Source organism: Gopherus evgoodei, chromosome 12, assembly GCF_007399415.2.
Source record: "Gopherus evgoodei ecotype Sinaloan lineage chromosome 12, rGopEvg1_v1.p, whole genome shotgun sequence".
Classification (NCBI taxonomy): domain Eukaryota; kingdom Metazoa; phylum Chordata; order Testudines; family Testudinidae; genus Gopherus; species Gopherus evgoodei.
The window spans coordinates 11,362,816-11,380,741 of NC_044333.1; the positions used below are offsets into that span (position 1 = coordinate 11,362,816).

At 42.1% G+C, this 17,926-nt stretch overlaps 1 protein-coding gene across 2 annotated transcripts in view; it reads right to left on the bottom strand.

Annotated features, from left to right (window-relative positions):
* The window catches only part of NFATC3 (nuclear factor of activated T cells 3), a 162,373-nt gene that overhangs the window by 71,232 nt on the left and 73,215 nt on the right, over positions 1-17,926 (bottom strand). For both annotated transcript variants that reach the window (XM_030582229.1, XM_030582230.1), the window contains exon 3: positions 15,913-16,075. In XM_030582229.1, coding sequence (XP_030438089.1) covers positions 15,913-16,075 — 163 coding nt within the window. The remainder of the gene's footprint in view (positions 1-15,912; positions 16,076-17,926) is intronic.

Sequence of the window (17,926 nt, forward strand, 5' to 3'; positions counted from 1 at the left end):
GCAGATGAGTGTTTATGGAGGACCACAGCCCCTGTGTCTAAAGATGTTCTAGGTGTGCCTCCCAGTCCCATTTCAAGGCATCCATTACAATAGTCTTGGTAGTGGATGGTGAAGCAAACCGGATGCTTTGAACTTTTTGTGGGTCTTTTGGCTTGCTACATTGATTTTAACCATCACTGAAAAGACTGAAGATGAAGCTTGGCACATGATGTTCTCGAAGCCCAGGAAGCCATGTAGCACAACAATATGAGGCAGATCTTCTTTCACCAAAGTCCTTGGTTCAATGTGTAGATTTGGGATGAGATGCACTACGAAATCTGTCCCATGGCAGATAAGCTCTTGCTGATCTTGAATCAAGAACTATACCTATGAATTCTACTGGTTGAGTGGAAAAGAGTGAATTTGTCCTGATTGACGCCAGGCATGCTCCCTGTTGGATGCCTCCTCACCTCATGTGCACTGGATACCACATATGCCTACCCCGCTGATTTCATACCAAAAGGTCCTGAAAAAACACTCATGCAAAATTCAGGGTCAAATGTTAAACCCAGGCACAGTGTCTTTACATCTGATAGCATGGATGACAACTGATTAAATTCCATCAACAGAAGCTACTCCAAGGAAATCCAAAACATCTTGGTACATGGAAGAAAAAAACCAGACTGACCTATGCAACAAAATGGAAGAGGTTCTCCATGTAGATTACATAAGATTGCCTGCATCCTTTGGAAGCCCCAATTCTTGCTATTAGGGAGAGCAGGTAGTCTGGAAAGTATTCAGGGCTATCCTTCAGCTCCTTAAAAGTGCATCAGCAGCAATGTCTGCATATCCTCCTCCTATTCAGTATATTTTCCAACGCCACAGTTACTAGATTCCTCAAGGGCCTAATTCAAATGTTTCTACCATCAGGGAACCCCCTTCTTTAGGGCTCAATGTAATTAATTACATGGTTAAACTGGACCTCTTTTTGGGATCCTAGCAACCTGTTCATTATACCATTCATCTATGAAGACTGCCTCTTTAGTTGCTATAACATCAGCTCAAAGGGCAGGGAAAAAGTCAGGCCCTCGTGACTGGTCCATCTTATATAGAGTGTTTCTTAAAGACAAAGTGACTCTTAATCCTTACCTCAAATTCTTGCCAAAAAGTTTTCCAATTTTCACTTAAATCCGCTGATTCACCTACCAGTTTTCTTCCCCAACACCCACTCAAAGCGAGTGGAAGCTAAACTGAAGATCCTTGACCTGTGTGTGTAGCTCTTTCATATTACCTTGACAGAATAAGTTCTTTCAAGAGTTCCCCCAACCTACCTGTAGCATTTGCAGATGGTTATAATTCAGGAAATATCCACCAAAAGACTGCCTAAATAATGGATATCTATTTAGAACATGCTATGAGACAGCTAGATTCCCCCCTTGCAGATTAAAGCTCAGGCTCTTTAGCAACTTCACTAAGAAGCACCCCTATATTTCAAACATTTTCAGGGCACCTACAGTAACTTTAGTTCTTCGTAATATGAGTGGGGAAAGACAGCTAGTCAGAGGGGTTCTTCCTACTGGAAGGTTGGAAAATTCAGAGTCTACAACCCTACAATACTCTGACAGAGAAGAAATTGAATGGGAGAAAGAAGTCTGCACCATTAGCACCTTTACAACATTAGAAAGCAATGGCACGTTAAATGAGAGAAGATGAATGCATCCTAAGTAACAAACAAGAGCAGGTAAAACAAAAAATTCTGTTCACTCTCTCAATGAGAGCAAAAGGAACAAAAAAGGAAAGGAAGTACTTTTTCCACACAACACAATTAACCTGTGGCTCTCATTACTATAGTAGATCACTTAATTTGAGATCTTAACATGATTCAAAAAAAGATTAAAAAATTTATATGGGTAATGAATATCCAAACCAGGAAATAGTAAAAATAATAAAAGATCAAGGCTTTGGAAGGGACGAACCCTTGACAAACTCTGGGCCATAAGCTAATTGTTAACTATTGGGAGTTCATAAATTCATAGATTCCAAGGCCAGCAGGGACCATTGTGATCATCTCGTCCGACTAGCTGTGTAACATTGGCCACAGAATGTTGCCAAAATAATTCCTAGAGCATATCTTTTAGAAAAGCATCCAATCTTAATTTAAAAATTTGCCAGTGATAGAGAATCCACCATGAACCTTGATAAATTGGTCCAATGGTTAATTACCCTCACCGTTAAAAATTTACGCCTTCTTTCCAGTCTCAATTTGTGTAGCTTCAACTCCCAGCCACTGAATTACGTTATATATCTTATTCAGCTAAACCGAAGAGATCATCAAATATTTGTTCCCCATGTAGCTACTTAGGGGTGACTTGATTATAGTCTAACTTCTCTTTATTACGCTAAATATAATGATAGACTCACAATACTCAATCTAAGGCAGGTTTTCTAATTCTTTAATCATTCTCAAGGCTCTTCTCCGAACCCTCTCCAATTTATGAACATCCTTCCTGAATTGTTGATACTGGAACTGGATGTTGTATTCCATCAGGAGCTGCATCGTTGCCAAATATATACATTAAAATAATCTCTTTATTCCTTCTTGAAACTTCCATTTACACACCCAAGGATCACGAGCCCTTTTGGCCAGAGCATTGCACTGAGAGCTTATGTTCAGCTGATAATACACCAGGAGCCCCCAATTTTTTCTTTCAGTCACTATCTTCCCAAGATGAGTATCCCATCCTGTAAGTACAGCCTACATTCTTTGTTCTTAGATGTATACACTTACATTTAGCCATATTGAAAACACATTGTTTGCTTGCACCCAACCTACGAAGCCTAAAAGAAGGCTTTCCCGAGGACAGGTTATGCTGCTCTTGCTTACTCCAAGTTTTTTCCTGTGAAGCAGCTGGTACTGAGCAGTGTCGTAGACAAGGTATTGCTCTACACCAATATAATAATTTCAATGTTTTTCACTAAAAAATCTCAAGTGAAAAAAGTCTCAAAAAACCAAATCATCTTTATCAGGTATCAATGCTAAAGCGTAATGCTAATAATTTAAATATCAATATTAACTATTTTACTCTTGACCTTTTTAGCCAGAACATTAGGATATCATTGTTATCTAGAAGTACTTGATGTGGAGGGGCCAGGTGCTGTTGTGAAGGCTACTAGAGAGGGACTAATGAGGAATACAATCCCCCAACCTTTCAAGAATAGTGAGGAGATTCTTCCCCTGACCAAAGCTTCTAGTGAGGTGCCCTGCATATGAAAAACAAAACCAAAACTTCCACACCATCTTCCTACATGATGAGAGTGCCAACTGCCTCCTCTCCAGCTATCAATATCTCCAGCTTTCTCTTGACAGTTTATAATGCATTTTTCATGCAAAAATCTGCAGTACACTGAAAACAGAATTTGGATACATTCTGGCACACGCTAAACCAACATAAGCTAGGTTTAAGGCAACCTAAAAGCATATCCATGCAAAGTTGCACAGGTTTACTAAATATGTATAAAAATCAAACCTGTGTTAAACTGGTGCAATTTTGTGTTCAGACCAGATCTAATACCTCACACTCCATCTCTCTCTCATATATACCCTCCCACAACCAATCCCAAAAACCAAACAAAAAACTCCATATAGATCGACAGTGAGGTATAGTTTTAAGAGTACAGCTGCAACATGCTCCCAGCAAAATTAAGTGTAAGTGTCTCACCAAAGGAGCTTTAAAGAGGTTCTTTGGTTAAACCACATGCAGTAAATTTATTCTGGAAATGACAAAGGCATGAATGATTGTGCTTAGGCTCACATCAGAAAGAAAAAGATTCTACCCAAATACAGATGGGAAAAGGCCAAGTCATCTGAGAGCAACCAAGGATCCAGTAACAGTTTCTAAGTTTCAAGAGAGAGAACCAGAGTAACAGATAGTGGGCATGTATCCTCAGGTTAACAGGCCAACATGATTGCCATAATTTCTATCATTTTATTCAGATTTTAAAACACTAGGCAGATCTTGTGGAACACACCAGTGAAGTTATGACAATTCATCAGATTTTATTTCAAAACACTACTATTCCACTGAAACAAATCGGTATTTGTAAAGGAACCTGTTTACTAAATGGTCTGTAAGTGTGGTAACCAAAGTTTAGCTGGTTATTTTAATATGGCAACCAAGCCATAAACAGGAATTATGGTAAGTTATTTATTCCTCCTTTATTAAAAGAACTCTCAAAACAGTCTTTCAAATTTGTAAAAAAGGGAGAGCCTTTAAGACAAATTATTTTGATTTACACAGTTCAACTGGAACATACCCATATCAAGCTGTGATTTAAAAGGCTGATACTTTGTTTGGAGCAGATGATAATTAAAAAAAAAAAAATCTTGCCATCAGAATGGCCAAAGACAAGAGAATTTCATTGCAGAAACTCTTAAATAAAAGTAAAATTTATTCATGTCCTTTCAAAGCATGACAGTCCATTTAGTGACCCAGCAAAGTGAGAGTTCCATTTGTTTAGCTTCCCCACACTTTGGAAACAATAAGCCGATTAAACATGCTCATGACAGATGATGCCAAATTTGTCAGAGGCTTAGTTTCCTAGTGACAGGTGGAGTACAGTATGACTAACAACCTACGTGTAAATTGAAGCTATGTACCACTATCTTAAAATCTTGTTAAAAATAATCTATAAATTACACATGTAATGCAGAACCATAAACTTTCCCTGGTATTCACAGAAAAGAATCTTAAAAACAAATGCCCTGCTGAGTGCTGCAAAGTATGAACTAAAAGCAACTGCACATTAACAAACAAAATGTAGAGAGAATTAGAGAGTAGTTTATGTCAGGAACACTTAACACCCCGTGCATCGCATTGATCAAGCATTCACACAGACATAGGTGGTAAAGAGCTAAATAAGGATATAAGCAACAAAAATGTTGATAAGACTATTTAGACTGTGTGTAAAAAGTAATGTACAATACAAATAATACATATGTAGTACATTGGGGGTGGGGGAAGGGTTAGGGGGAGCTGGGCAGGGCACACTTCCCATGCCAAATCAAATATTTTAAACCTTCCTACAGCTCAGTGTTCACCATTCATTGAGTTTGACTGTTAATACAAGTGTCAGAGGTGTAGCCGTGTTAGTCTGGATCTGTAAAAGCAGCAAAGAGTTCTGTGGCACTTTATAGACTAACAGACGTATTGGAGCTTGAGCTTTCATGGGTGAATACCCACTTCGTTGGATGCATGTAGTGGAAATTTCCCCTACGTGCATCCGACGAAGTGGGTATTCACCCACGAAAGCTCATGCTCCAATACGTCTGTTAGTCTATAAGGAGCCACAGGACTCTTTGCTGCTTTTACCATTAATACACAATTTTTCCTATCACTATATACAAAGTAAGTACCAATGAAAATCAATGTTTTGTTTCACAAGTTGATCTCTCCCATCAAATACAACTATTACATTGTAGTTACAGATGGAAGAGATCAGCTTGTGAAACAATATTGATTTGCGTTTGTATTAATTTTAACTTAGGGAGGCATAATCAAGGGATTTGAGCTTGAAACTGGGAAACAGGAATGCATAAATTCTAATTCCAATTTTAACAATGACTCTGCGTAAGAAAGTAATTTACTGCTCTGATTAAGATAACTCAAAACAGGAATAGTATTCAAGTAAGTTACATAGCTGTTAAGAATAAGATGGTTTCAGCAGTGACCATGAGATGGTTGAGAACATGAGAGGTTGAGTTCGAGATCCTCACAAAAAGAAGAAAGAATAGCAAAATACAGACTCTGGACTTCAGAAAAGCAGATTTGACTCCCTTAGGGAGCTGATGGGCAGGATCCCCAGGAGGCTAATATGAAGGGGAAAGAAGTCCAGGAAAGCAGGCTGTATTTTAAAGAAGCCTTATTGTGGGAGCAGGATCAAACCATCCCGATGTGCAGAAAGAAAAGAAAATATGGCAGGCGACCAGCTTGGATTAACAGAAAACTCTTCAGTGAGCTTAAACACAAAAAGGAAGCCTACAAGAAGTGGAAACTTGGACAGATGACTAGAGAGGAGTATACAAATATTGCTGGAGCATGCAGGGATGTAATAAGAAAGGCCAAAACACAACTGGAGTTGCAGCTAGCAAGGGATGTGAAGGGTAATAAGAAGGGTTTCTACAGGTACAAGAGAAAGGTCAGGGAAAGTGTGGGACCCTTAATGAATGGGGGAGGCAACCTAGTGACAGATGATGTGGAAAAAACTGAAGTACTCAATGCTTTTTTTTTGCCTTGGTCTTCCCAGACAAGGTGAATGCCCAAATCTGTTAGTCTTTAAGGTGCCACCACACTCCTCGTTGTTTTTGTGGCTACAGACTAACAGGGCTACCCCTCTGATACTACAGACAAGGTCAGCTCCCACACTGCTGTCCTGGGCAACACAGTATGGGGAGGAGGTGAGCAGCTCTCAGTGGTGAAAGAACAGGTTGAGGACTATTTAGAAAAGCTGGACAAGTCCATGGCTCCAGATCTCATGCATCCGAAGGTGCTGAAGAAATTGGCTGATGTGATTGCAGAGCCATTGGCCATTATCTTTGAAAACTCGTGGCGATCAGGGGAGATCCCTGACAATTGGAAAAAGGCAAATATAGTGCCCATCTTTAAAAAAGAGAAGAAGAAGAATCTGGGGAACTATAGACTGGTCAGCCTCACCTCAGTCCCTGGAAAAATCATGGAGCAGGTCCTCAAGGAAACCATTTTGAAGCACTTGGAGGAGAGGAAGGTGATCAGGAACAGTCAACATGGATTCACCAAGGACAAGTCATGCCTGACCAACCTGACTGCCTTCTACGATGAGATAACTGGTTCTGTGGATATGGGGAAAGCAGTGGATGTGATATATCTTGACTTTAGCAAAGCTTCTGATACGGTCTCCGACAGCATTCTTGCCAGAAAGTTAAAAAAGTATGGTCTGGATGAATGGACTATAAGGTGTACTATAAGATGGCTAGACTGTCGGGCTCAACGGGTAGTGATCAACGGCTCAATGTCTAGTTGGCAGCCAGTAGCAAGTGGAGTGCCCCTTTAACATCTTTATTAATGATCTGGATGATGGGATGAATTGCACCCTCAGCAAGTTTGCAGATGACACTACGCTGCAGGGAGAGGTAGATACGCTGGAAGGTAGGGATAGGGTTCAGAGTGAAATAGACAAATTGGAGTACTGGGCCAAAAAAACCAAAAAAATCTGATGAAGTTCAACAAGGACAAGTGCAGAATCCTGCACTTAGGACAGAAGAATCCTATGTACCGCTACAGGCTGGGGACTGACTGGCTAAGCAGCAGTTCTGCAGAAAAGGACTTGGCGATTACAGTGGATGAGAAGCTGAATATGAGTATGCCCTTGTTTCCAAGAAGGCTAATGGCATATTGGGCTGCATTAGTAGGAGCACTGCCAGCAGATCAAGGGAAGTGATTATTTCCCTCTATTTGGCACCGGTGAGGCCACATCTGGAGTACTGCATCCAGTTTTGGGCTCTCTCCATTACAAAAAAAAAAGTGGACAAATTGGAGAGAGTCCTGCAGAGGGCAACGAAAATGATCAGGGGGTTGGGGCACATGACTTACAAGGAGAGGCTGAAGGAACTGGGCTTGTTTATAGTCTGCAGATGAGAAGATTGACGGGGGATTTGATAGCAGCCTTCAACTACCTGAAGGGGGGTTCCAAAGAGGATGGAGCTTGGCTGTTCTCAGTGGTGGCAGATGAGAAAACATGGAATAGTGGTCTCAAGTTACAGTGGGGAAGGCCTAGGTTGGATATTAGGAAACACTATTTCACCAAGAGGGTGGTGAAGCACTGGAATAGGTTACCTAAGGAGGTGGTGGAATCTCCATCCTTAGAGATTTTTAAGGCCTGCCTTTGCAAAGCCCTGGCTGGATGATTTAGCTGGGGCTGGTCCTGCTTTGAGCAGGGGATTGGACTAGATGACCTCCTAAGGTCTCTTCCAACCCTAATCTTCTATGATTCTAAAAACCATTAAAGAAATAGAAAATTCCTCAACTTATGAAGAGTGAAGTAAAGAAACCCCAACTCCACTTTACTGCAAAATGAAAATTCAAAATAAATCAAAGCCAGAATTATATACATGCCCTTGAGTTAAGATTCCAAGGATGTGACTCTTTAGACTTGATCTACGTTAATTCACATATTATAGGTGGCACCGACAGGAGATGGGGCAGGGCAGGGAGATCGCAATTCACGCTCAGAAACTTTAGGTTTTTAGCAGCTAAAAATCTCCCAAGATTCCAGTTTCACTCAGCATGCAAGCGCCAAGTATTGACCAGATAGTGCATGTGCCAATTCCACAGATCAAGTGAGTATATTACCTTCTAGTATAGTGCTACACAGGCAAAGAAAGGGTTACTCACCTTGTGCAGTAACTCTGGTTCTTCGAGGTGTGCGTTCCCATGCGTGCTCCACTGTAGATGTATCCACATCCGTGCACTTGAGATTGGAGATTTTAGGTAACAATGCCTGTTTGGCCTGCACACACACTCTTCTTCCTGTCTCTTGCCTTGCCTTGCGGATATTGAGTGCTGTGCAGGTAAATCACCTGCAGTTCCTTCTCTACATTTCTGAGGTAGGAAGCAAGCCGAAGGGATCTGCCATAGTGCCCTGAGTGGTCCGAACACCATCACACCGAGTGGCAGGGCCACTCTGGAGGGAGCCACTTCAGCCAGGGTATCAGGCTGTACGTGGACTCCTTTATATCCCTGACTCTCAGCCCCAAGTTTGCGCTGCCCCGTTTCAGGAGCTCTTGATGGGCACTGAAGTCATCTGGTGGAAGCAGGTTACTAGGACCTGCAACTGCCTCGATTGGGGACAATGAGGAAGAGGCTTGCACCGTAGGAAGGGTATCTCCTTCCTCCTCCACCTGACCATGTCCATTGGGACCACTTCAGTGACCTTGGTGCTGGGGTTGGTATCAGAGTTTGGGGCCGGTGCCAGTCAGGATGAAACTGGCTCATCTCACTGACACCACTGAGGAAGGAGGTTCCGCTACTGACCACAGGTCCCAAGATTGCCACTGAGTCAGCCAATGGCCTAATGGCTAAGCACCAGCTGTGGAGTTGGTATTTAAGTCTGGTGTGTAAGTCGGGTACCAGTACTTTTTTGGTGGGGCAAAGGATTCCCCTCAAACTCTGAAGAGGACTCTTCCTTTGGAGACCATGGCAGAGCCATACTCGCTTCCGCCCCCTGGCAGTACTAGGGGGGTTGGTGACCACTGCAACAGGGACATGGAGGGCTTTCCTTTGGGATGTGCTGCAACAGTGAGTGCTGTGATGGATCACACCACCCTTTGAGCCTTTCTAACCTCGATAGCCCTGTCTTTCTGAGTGCGACGTCTAAAGCTCCTGCTGATCTTGCACTTCTCCTGAATGTGAGCTTCCCTGAAGCACTTTAGACAGCTTGAAAGCAGGTCACTCACTGGCACAAGCTTGCCGCAGGAGGTACATGATTTGAAGCTTGGGGACCGGGGCATGCCTTGTCCCTGACACAATGTTCCTGGATGACTAGGACCACTATATACACTAATACTAACTGATAACTAAAAGGCTAAACTACAAAAATTACATAGATTACACTACAGAATCTAAACCATTGGAAAAGCCTTGCAAGAGCAAGATCATTCCAAGCAATCGTCACAGGTAGTAAGAAGGAACTGAGAGGGCGCACGCAGATCTCTAGGGGGTGCTAGGGTCGGTCCTACGGATCCCACTAGAGGGAAAATATCTCCAGCAACTGTGCATGTGGTGCGCACACACCTAGCATCGAATGGACACGAGCAAGCACTAGAAGAACCATGCTTGTATTGACCACATGGGAACTATGAGAATAACTTCTGTTCTTTCCTTTCTTATCTTGAGCAGGACCTTCAATGAGGGAACTGGAGGAAAAGCATAAAGACGACCTATGTTCCAGTGCAAGACGAAGGCATCTTCTAACAAGTGATACCGCAGCCCTGATCTTGAGCAGTTTTAGGAACAATTCCAGGTTTTGGCCATGGCAAATAAGTCTATTTTTGGGACTCCTTAATGTCATATCCGTGGAGAACAACAAGGTCCATTTCCCATTTGTGTTCCAAAGAAAAATGTTCTACTGAGGTTGCCCACTGTGGTATTCGACACCCGACAGTTAACTTGTGATATAATGATGCTGTGCCAAATGCACCATTTTCACAGTTTCATTGCTTCTGCACAAAGGAATGGTGAACCTGCTCCTCCCTGAGGGTTTATGTAGAACATACATGCTATGTTGTCTGTCATGACTTATGTGTTTGCCATTGATCAGTGGTAGGAAATGAGCACTAGCGTTCCAGACCACTCTGAGCTCCAATAGGTTGATATGTAGTGTTGATTCTGTGGGGGACCATTTGCCTTGAACTGTGTGATTGTCTAGGGGAACTCCCGAGCCCAGTAAAGATGCATCTGTTGTCAGTGTCAATGTTGGAGGTGGCTGTGTGAAGCAACCCCTGTGCAGACATTTTGCAGATCCTTCCACCATTCGAGAGCATTTTACTGTTGAGGGCATCAACAGTAGTTTGTTGGGACTATCTGTTTGGTGCTTATCCCATTTATAGCCATATCTGCAGACAATGCACGTGGAGCAATGCATGACTTATCACAAAGATGCCCAAGTATTTGCAGGCAATTTCTAGCGGAGGTCTAGGGGCTGGTCTGAATGGTGTCAATCAAGGTGATAAGGGTGTTGAACCTGTGCAGTGGAAGGCATGCTTTGGCCTTCACTACATCAAGAAAGGCTCTAATGAATTCTAGATGTTGCACTGGAGTCAGTCCGTGTGTGTGTTCAATTGTACTCCCAACGGTGTGAATACATCCAGAGTTTTTTGTGTGGCCAGTAGGGTGTCTTGGAAGGATCGTGCCCTAAGTAGGCAGTCATTTATATATGGGTAAATCATAATTCCACATTTGTGAAAGTGGACTGCTAGCACTGATAGGACCTTGGAGAATACTCTGGGTCTAGATGATAGGGCGAATCGGAAGTACACTGAATTGAAAATGGTCCTGACCAAAAGTGAACCTGAGGAACTTCTGTGGGACGGCTGAATCGCTATATGAAAGTGGTTCTTGGCCCTGCAAGATGCTTAATCTCCCTGGTCTAGAGATGGAATTATTGCAGTTAGTGTAATCATCTTGAATCTTGGTGTCTTTTCGCATTTCATTAGTGCTCTTAGATCAAGAATGGATCATCTTCTGGTTGGGTGTTTTTTTTTTGGTATCAGGAAGTATTAGGAGTAGAAATCCTTCCCTCTGTGTTGATTGGGAACTGGTTCTATAGCACTAAGGTCCAGGAGATGATTTATTTTCTGACATAACAGACTTTTGTGAGAAAGGTCCCTGAAGAGTGACAGGGAAAGAGCAGGGGAGCAAAGGAGGTAAAATGGACTAGATAACCATAGGAGATTATCTCTAGTACCTATTTGTCTGATGTTATGATTCCCAGTTTTGTTGAAAAAGAGCAAGATAGCGTCTGAAGGTATGCAGATAATTTGAGTTTTCCAGCAATTGATGGTGGGAGTGGTAACTCTGGGCCTCAAGCAACGTCTCAAAACTGATGTTTCAATATTGAGAGTTGTGCAGTTCAAGTTTTGGGCAGCTGCAGTCTTTTGTTTTTGAAGCCGATGTCTCTTCCCCTGGGGTTCATAATGTCTCTAGGTGGAGGGAACTGCACCAGGATCTTCGTAACATTTGCGATTTACTGTATCATCTTTTCTGTGCAGGCATGTAAATCCCCAAGAAGCATAATGTGGCCCTTGAGTCTTTCAGTGTGTGTAGTGAAGAATCCGTCTTCCCTGCAAAGAGAGTTCAGATCCCTCAAATGGAAGATCCTCCACTGTGATTTGGCCTTCTCTTGGTAAATCAGAAAGGTGAAGCCAGGAAGCTCTCCTCATCACTACTGCCATTGATATGGAGTGACCAGCTGTGTCCGTGGCATCTAATGCACTTTGTAGTGCTGTCCTTGCTAGAAACTGGCCCTCAGTGATGGTGGCTTGGAACTGCTTTCTGATAATTTGGGAGGTGATCAATAAAGGCACTGAGTTTTCCATAGCTGATGTGATTATATTTCGCCACCAGGTCCTGGTAAATTGTAATCCTAAACTGCAGAGTTGCTGATTAATATGATTTCTGCCAAATAGGTCCAATATTTTCTAATCCTTGTCATAGGGAGTTGATCTAGCATGGTCCCATCTTCCACATTCATTTACAGCACCTGCAACAAGCAAATTCAGAAATGGGTGAGAAAAAGAGTCTACATCTTTATAGGGCATAAAATATTTTCTGTCTGCCCTTTAACATGTAGGCATTTTCGAGGCCGTCGTTAGCCAAATGATCTTGGCTGGGTCTAATGGTGCCTTGTTGATTGGGAGTGCAACACGCAATGAGGACATGTGGAGGATATCCAGCAGTTTGTGTTGCGACAACTCTGCTTATTCAAGGGAAGCTGAGGGAGATAGTCTTCCTCTATCACCATGGGTCCTTGAGGTTCTAGAGGACTGGTGTTTATGAACTGCCCATGGATCCCATCATGGCCACTGATGTGGTGCAAAAGGTAGGGGTGGTGATACCCTAGGATGTCCTCAACTGTACTATTGGTATTGGAGGTTCTGCACGTGGCTATAGGTGAATGGTCCCTTGACCTTGTTCTGGGGAGCTGTGCATTGGAGACCAAAGATAAGTTGTCATCATCCCCGCTCTCTGCTTCTTCACTCAATAAAGGTAGAGCAGTTAAAGAGACTGGCGGGGAGTGTTTCAGTACTGTAGGGGATTCCAGAGACCAAAATGTAGTCAGTAAGGGGATGCCAGTGATGAGTAGTGGAGATTCCAGTGTTCCTGAAACCAACATAGAGAAACAAACAAAATTCCTGCAGGACCGTGGCGGTAACTGATACCTATGAGTCTGTCTCGCCTAGCTTTTCAGTGTTGAGGGAGTCTGGTAACTGAAGACTCTTGTGTGTTATGACCATCCAGAAGAGGGTTCCCTTTAAGTGCTTGGTATTGCGGCTTTCCTTGTCTCTTGCAGTGCCATTTTAGAAAAGGTGTTGCAGTCTTTATTGCCTTTTATTCAGATGGTACTGACGCTGCAGGCTGGCTGTGCTCCTCAGAGAAACCTAGTGCCTTATGGGTACCATGCTACAGCTCCCTCGGTATCAAGGTCACCGACTTTACTGGGGATCTCTTCCTAGTCAACTGTTCAGCCTGTGGACTTGTAGCCTTCTTTCAAGCTCTTGTGAGAGGAATCCTTAGATTTCCTCTTTGACTGCATCATAGTTTGATGTCCATGGACACTGATGGTCATGTCAGGAATTGTTGCTACGGGGGAGTCCTAGGACCAGGGTCAGAGGCCAATCTCAGGGGACTCTGCATCATGAGGAGCTAAAGCTTCAGGTCACGGCTTTGTTGCTCCTCTTTAATTTCTGACAGAAGGTACATTTCTGTGATACGTGAGCCTCTCCTAAACAGCGAATTCAGCACAAATGGCTGTTGCTGACTGGGATAGCCTCTTCACAAGAGAGACAGCGTTTGAACCTGGGGGAGCCAGGCATACCCCTTCTTGAGGTCATTCCCTAAGACGGGAGAGGACAACAAAATCAAAAAGTACAAGGAGGCAAATGTTTTCTAAATCAGAACAAAAAAGTTTTTTTATATATTAAAGGAAAAAGGAGAAGGGAGTGGTAATAAACTAATAATGGAAACTCTAGTAGCTATTCTAAAAATTAAAACAAGGTTTAAAGCTAATTGACTGTCACATTCTACTTATTGCTCCATTTCAGACCAAGGGTGGTTAAGAAGGAAATTGAGGGTAGTTCACCTGCACAGTGCTACATAGCCTCGAGACAGGGAACAAGATAAGGAAAGCACATATATGGGCCAAATGGACATTGCTACCTAGTTTCCAATCTGAGGCATGGGGAGGCATACACACCTACAGTGGAGCAACCATAGGAACACTACTCAAAGAAGCAGCTGGAATTTCCCTGTAATGGCTGGCCTGGACACTAGAACTGAGAGCAGGGGGCCTATATCCTAAATGACCTCACTGAGGGAACTCAGGCAGCATGGAGGAGGAAAAAGACATTTAATTCAAATACATAAGATACAAAACCCAGACTGGAGGTGAGGCAGGAAAGTAAAAGATTAGGGCAAAGAGCCTTGAGACTGGAAGCCAGTGAAGGAAAAGGGTATGTGTGTCTGTGGACAGGAGAGTGATCCAAGTGAGGCTCACCTGTCAACTCCCTTCATTGTCACTGTGACAAAATACTCCCTTTGACACTGTGGTGCAGTTTGATACACAGCAGATTTTCAAATTATGACAGCATAATCCAGCAGTTAAGAGCACAAGAATTAGATTTCAATCCCCATTCTGTCACAGATTTGCTGTCAGTGACCTCTTCATGTCTACACTTAAATTTTGCTGGTATAAGTATTCTGGCAAAACTCCCTTAGAACAGATGCAATTACAGCAGTACTAAAGTGCTTTTGCTGTTATAGCTTATTCCAGTTCAGCAAGCAAAATAAACCACACAGGCACTAGAGCTCTTGACAACAAACTGTATTGCAAAAAAAAAAACCAAAAAACAAAAAACAAAACAAACAAACAAAAAAAAAAAACCCTCCGACACCCTTAACTGACCATACATATGTTGGTAAAATTTAAGTGTAGATCTGGCCTAAAGTAGAGGGATGCCACCTGTCTCTTTGTGACTCCCAGGATTAGGTAGCATTTGGAAAGCACTTCACATTTATGAAGTATTTGTAACAAAAGGAAGAATCCAGCAAGAGCTAGTGTAGGGGTCAGGACATTTAGTGTCATTCACTGCTAGCCAAAAGGGGATTGCCACATGATGAACTGCCAGAAGACAGTGAAACCAAAATGTCTACTGCTTTTCCTGTGGAAATAAGGTTGAGTCAGGCTGCCTTAAAAGTTGCTTTTAGGGCAACAAAAATGTGAAGAAGTGGCTGGCACTCTCTCCAAAGGCCACAAGAATTGAGCCGGGAGAGACTTTAGCAAATCATCTTTTGTCCTCCCCCTTACTAGCAACCCACTTAAGAAAGCCAGCGATGTGAAGCTTCCCAGTGGGCCAGAGAAGAGCAAGCAGTTGCGTGAATTAGCCTCCTTCCCCAACAGCAGCAAAATCTGGCTAGTTTACAAGGAGATAAAAAACAAAGCTAAAAATTTGTTTACCGCAAATTTTTGGTCTGTAGTTTACTGCAATGAAAATTAGCAAGCATCTACTTGAAGTACATTTACATAAACAGTGTGATAAAACAAAACCATCAAAGAAATTATAATCCTTGTCATATACCAGTTTTCATGTTACATAAGAACGGCCATACAGGGTCGGACCATTGGTTCATCTAGCCCAGTATCCTGTCTTCCGACAGTGGCCAATGCCAGGTGCCCCAGAGGGAACGTTCAGAAATGAATCCCTGATATTGAGGCACTATAATCCACTAATCAAGTGAAGTGATAGCATTCTGAAGTGTTACAGAAATTAGATCTTAATACGACTGAGTATATGTAATTTATCATGCTGTAATCCTAATCCCCCCACCCCCAAAAATTTCCTTTCCAATAGAGTGGAAGAAATTATGCCTACTGTCATGAAGCCAATGATAAGTCTATAATATACAACATAATTCATTACATGGTCTGTAATTGTAGCATAAATTTTACAAGTATAAAAATGTATTTAAGAGACTATGTTGGAGCAAACGGTATTCTACAGAGATGTCCCATCTATTCAGGATCCTAAGATGTTTCACAAAAAACAGTAACAGTTTAGAGTACTGCACTGTAAGTATGATCGATTTGCTGTAACAACTTTTACATAAAAGTTTAAAAATTTCATACCTTCACTACTGGGTGTGCTCCAGTAGATGCTTTTACTGCTCCCCTACTGCCTTCTGTTTCATAATGAGCTCTATGGTGAGTTTTAGGCTGTACGTCTATTTTCAGTTCACATTGTCCATAATGAGTTGGTAAAGGCCAGTCTAGTGGTGGTAATGAAGATGTGCTGAAAGCAAGACATGCACAATAAATTTAAGTGAACCATGCTACCTGGCCACAGTATAGAGTCAAAATATCTATAACTACCGCTCACACTCATTTTATACTATATTTACCATTTTGTAATGAAAATGACAAACACTTTTACACTTTATTTCAACTTACAAATAGTAAAAATTCTGCTTCAAGTATTTTATACATGTTTATTCAAAATTTAATTTATATTTGTTTCTCTGGGGATTAATTATTGGAAGGGGGAGGAATAACACTGGTTAAAAGAAAGACAATCCAGGAAGTTGCTCTGAGAGACTCCATACACTACTTTATCTATGACAATAGGTATTCCGCAACATACCAGTATTTGTCCTCAAATAAGATTGCCAACTGAGTTTAAATTACAGTGGTTTTGTGATAATTGAAATTGATAGGTTACACTGAAATTAGACTTTCTCCAAGCTTCATTAGCATCCATTTCCCCCCCCCACACACACACACTCCCCCAAGTGAAAAATTACAATCTTGAATGTTTGATGTCTCTAAAGTGTTAACTGTTCCAGTTTTCTAGCTGCCACTCAAATGAAGGCAGTACCAGGACTCGAGGAAACAAGAGTTGTCCAAGCTTAGTAGAAGGGCTTTGCAAAAGGGTGCAGGGCTTTTGGATTAAAACAAATATGATCAAGTTATATGATTAGATTAGTTATCCTTTATACACAGTAATAAAGTCACTCCAAACACTGGGGGTGGGGAGTGAGGGGAGGAAGGTGGGGTGGAATAAAATCATCAGTAAGAGGTTGAGAAGTAAGCAACCCATGCCACTCAATTCTACCAGTGAAGAGGTAAATCCATTATATTTATCCCTTTAATTAAGAAACACATTTATATATAATTCTAATAAGATGACAAGTCAGAACCAATCCAATAAATAACCAGTAGAGCAAAGAATGCAGGAATTTTAAAATTCAGCATAATCTTTTATTTAATTTGAGTATTTAATTTAAGTTTCTGCAGGAATATGACGTAGTCAAAATGAACTCTGCACCCAGAACAATCATTTGTAATAGCAGTATGGTAACCTTTGAGTCACTATTCTCCTTAAAGGTAAAGCTTAAAAATGTTTCCATCAAAATTGTTATACTGCTATACTCTGGCTAGGAGGGAAGGCAAAACATGTTAAAAGACCAGCGAATGGTTTCCTCTCATTAGAATGTTTAATTTAATCTCTTTCCCTTTTAAAGGAAAAAACTTAACCCACTCCTCAAGTCACGGTGAGATCCACAAATCAGCAGCATTCAGAGCTCAGATGAATGGCAAAATCTGTCCTAAACGCAGATCCCTGTTACTTCCAGGGAACTCAGCCAAATCTCATAACATATCCACAGCTGGGAGGCAACGTACAAGGATTGAACAAGCAGCATTCCTTCCCACCACACAGCAGGGTAGCACAGTTTTGTCTTTAGTAAGTATCTGGACGAATTGATGCTCACCCTGTTAAGTCGTATGTTCCCCTCTTAATGCAAACATCACTGTGCCCTAGCAGGGAACAGAAGGGGAGAAGAGAAGGCACCATTAACTGGCCTAATTTAGAAGAACCCACCACTACTACCCACCTTCTGTTCCCCTGCTTCAGGAAGTACTTCAACCAGGCACCACTCCCTCAGGAGGACAGGAAACAGACTGAAAGGCATATCCAAATCGCCCGGATCATGGGGGAGGAGGGCAGACAGTTGGTAAGAAACTCTCCTCAAAGCGGCCTGGTGACTGCTCCTCCTTCCCTAACAAGAGGTGAGCAGGTGGGAGGGATGACTAGTGATGTTAGCAAGAAGGAGAAAATGGACAGAGATGCAGTAAACTGGCAGAG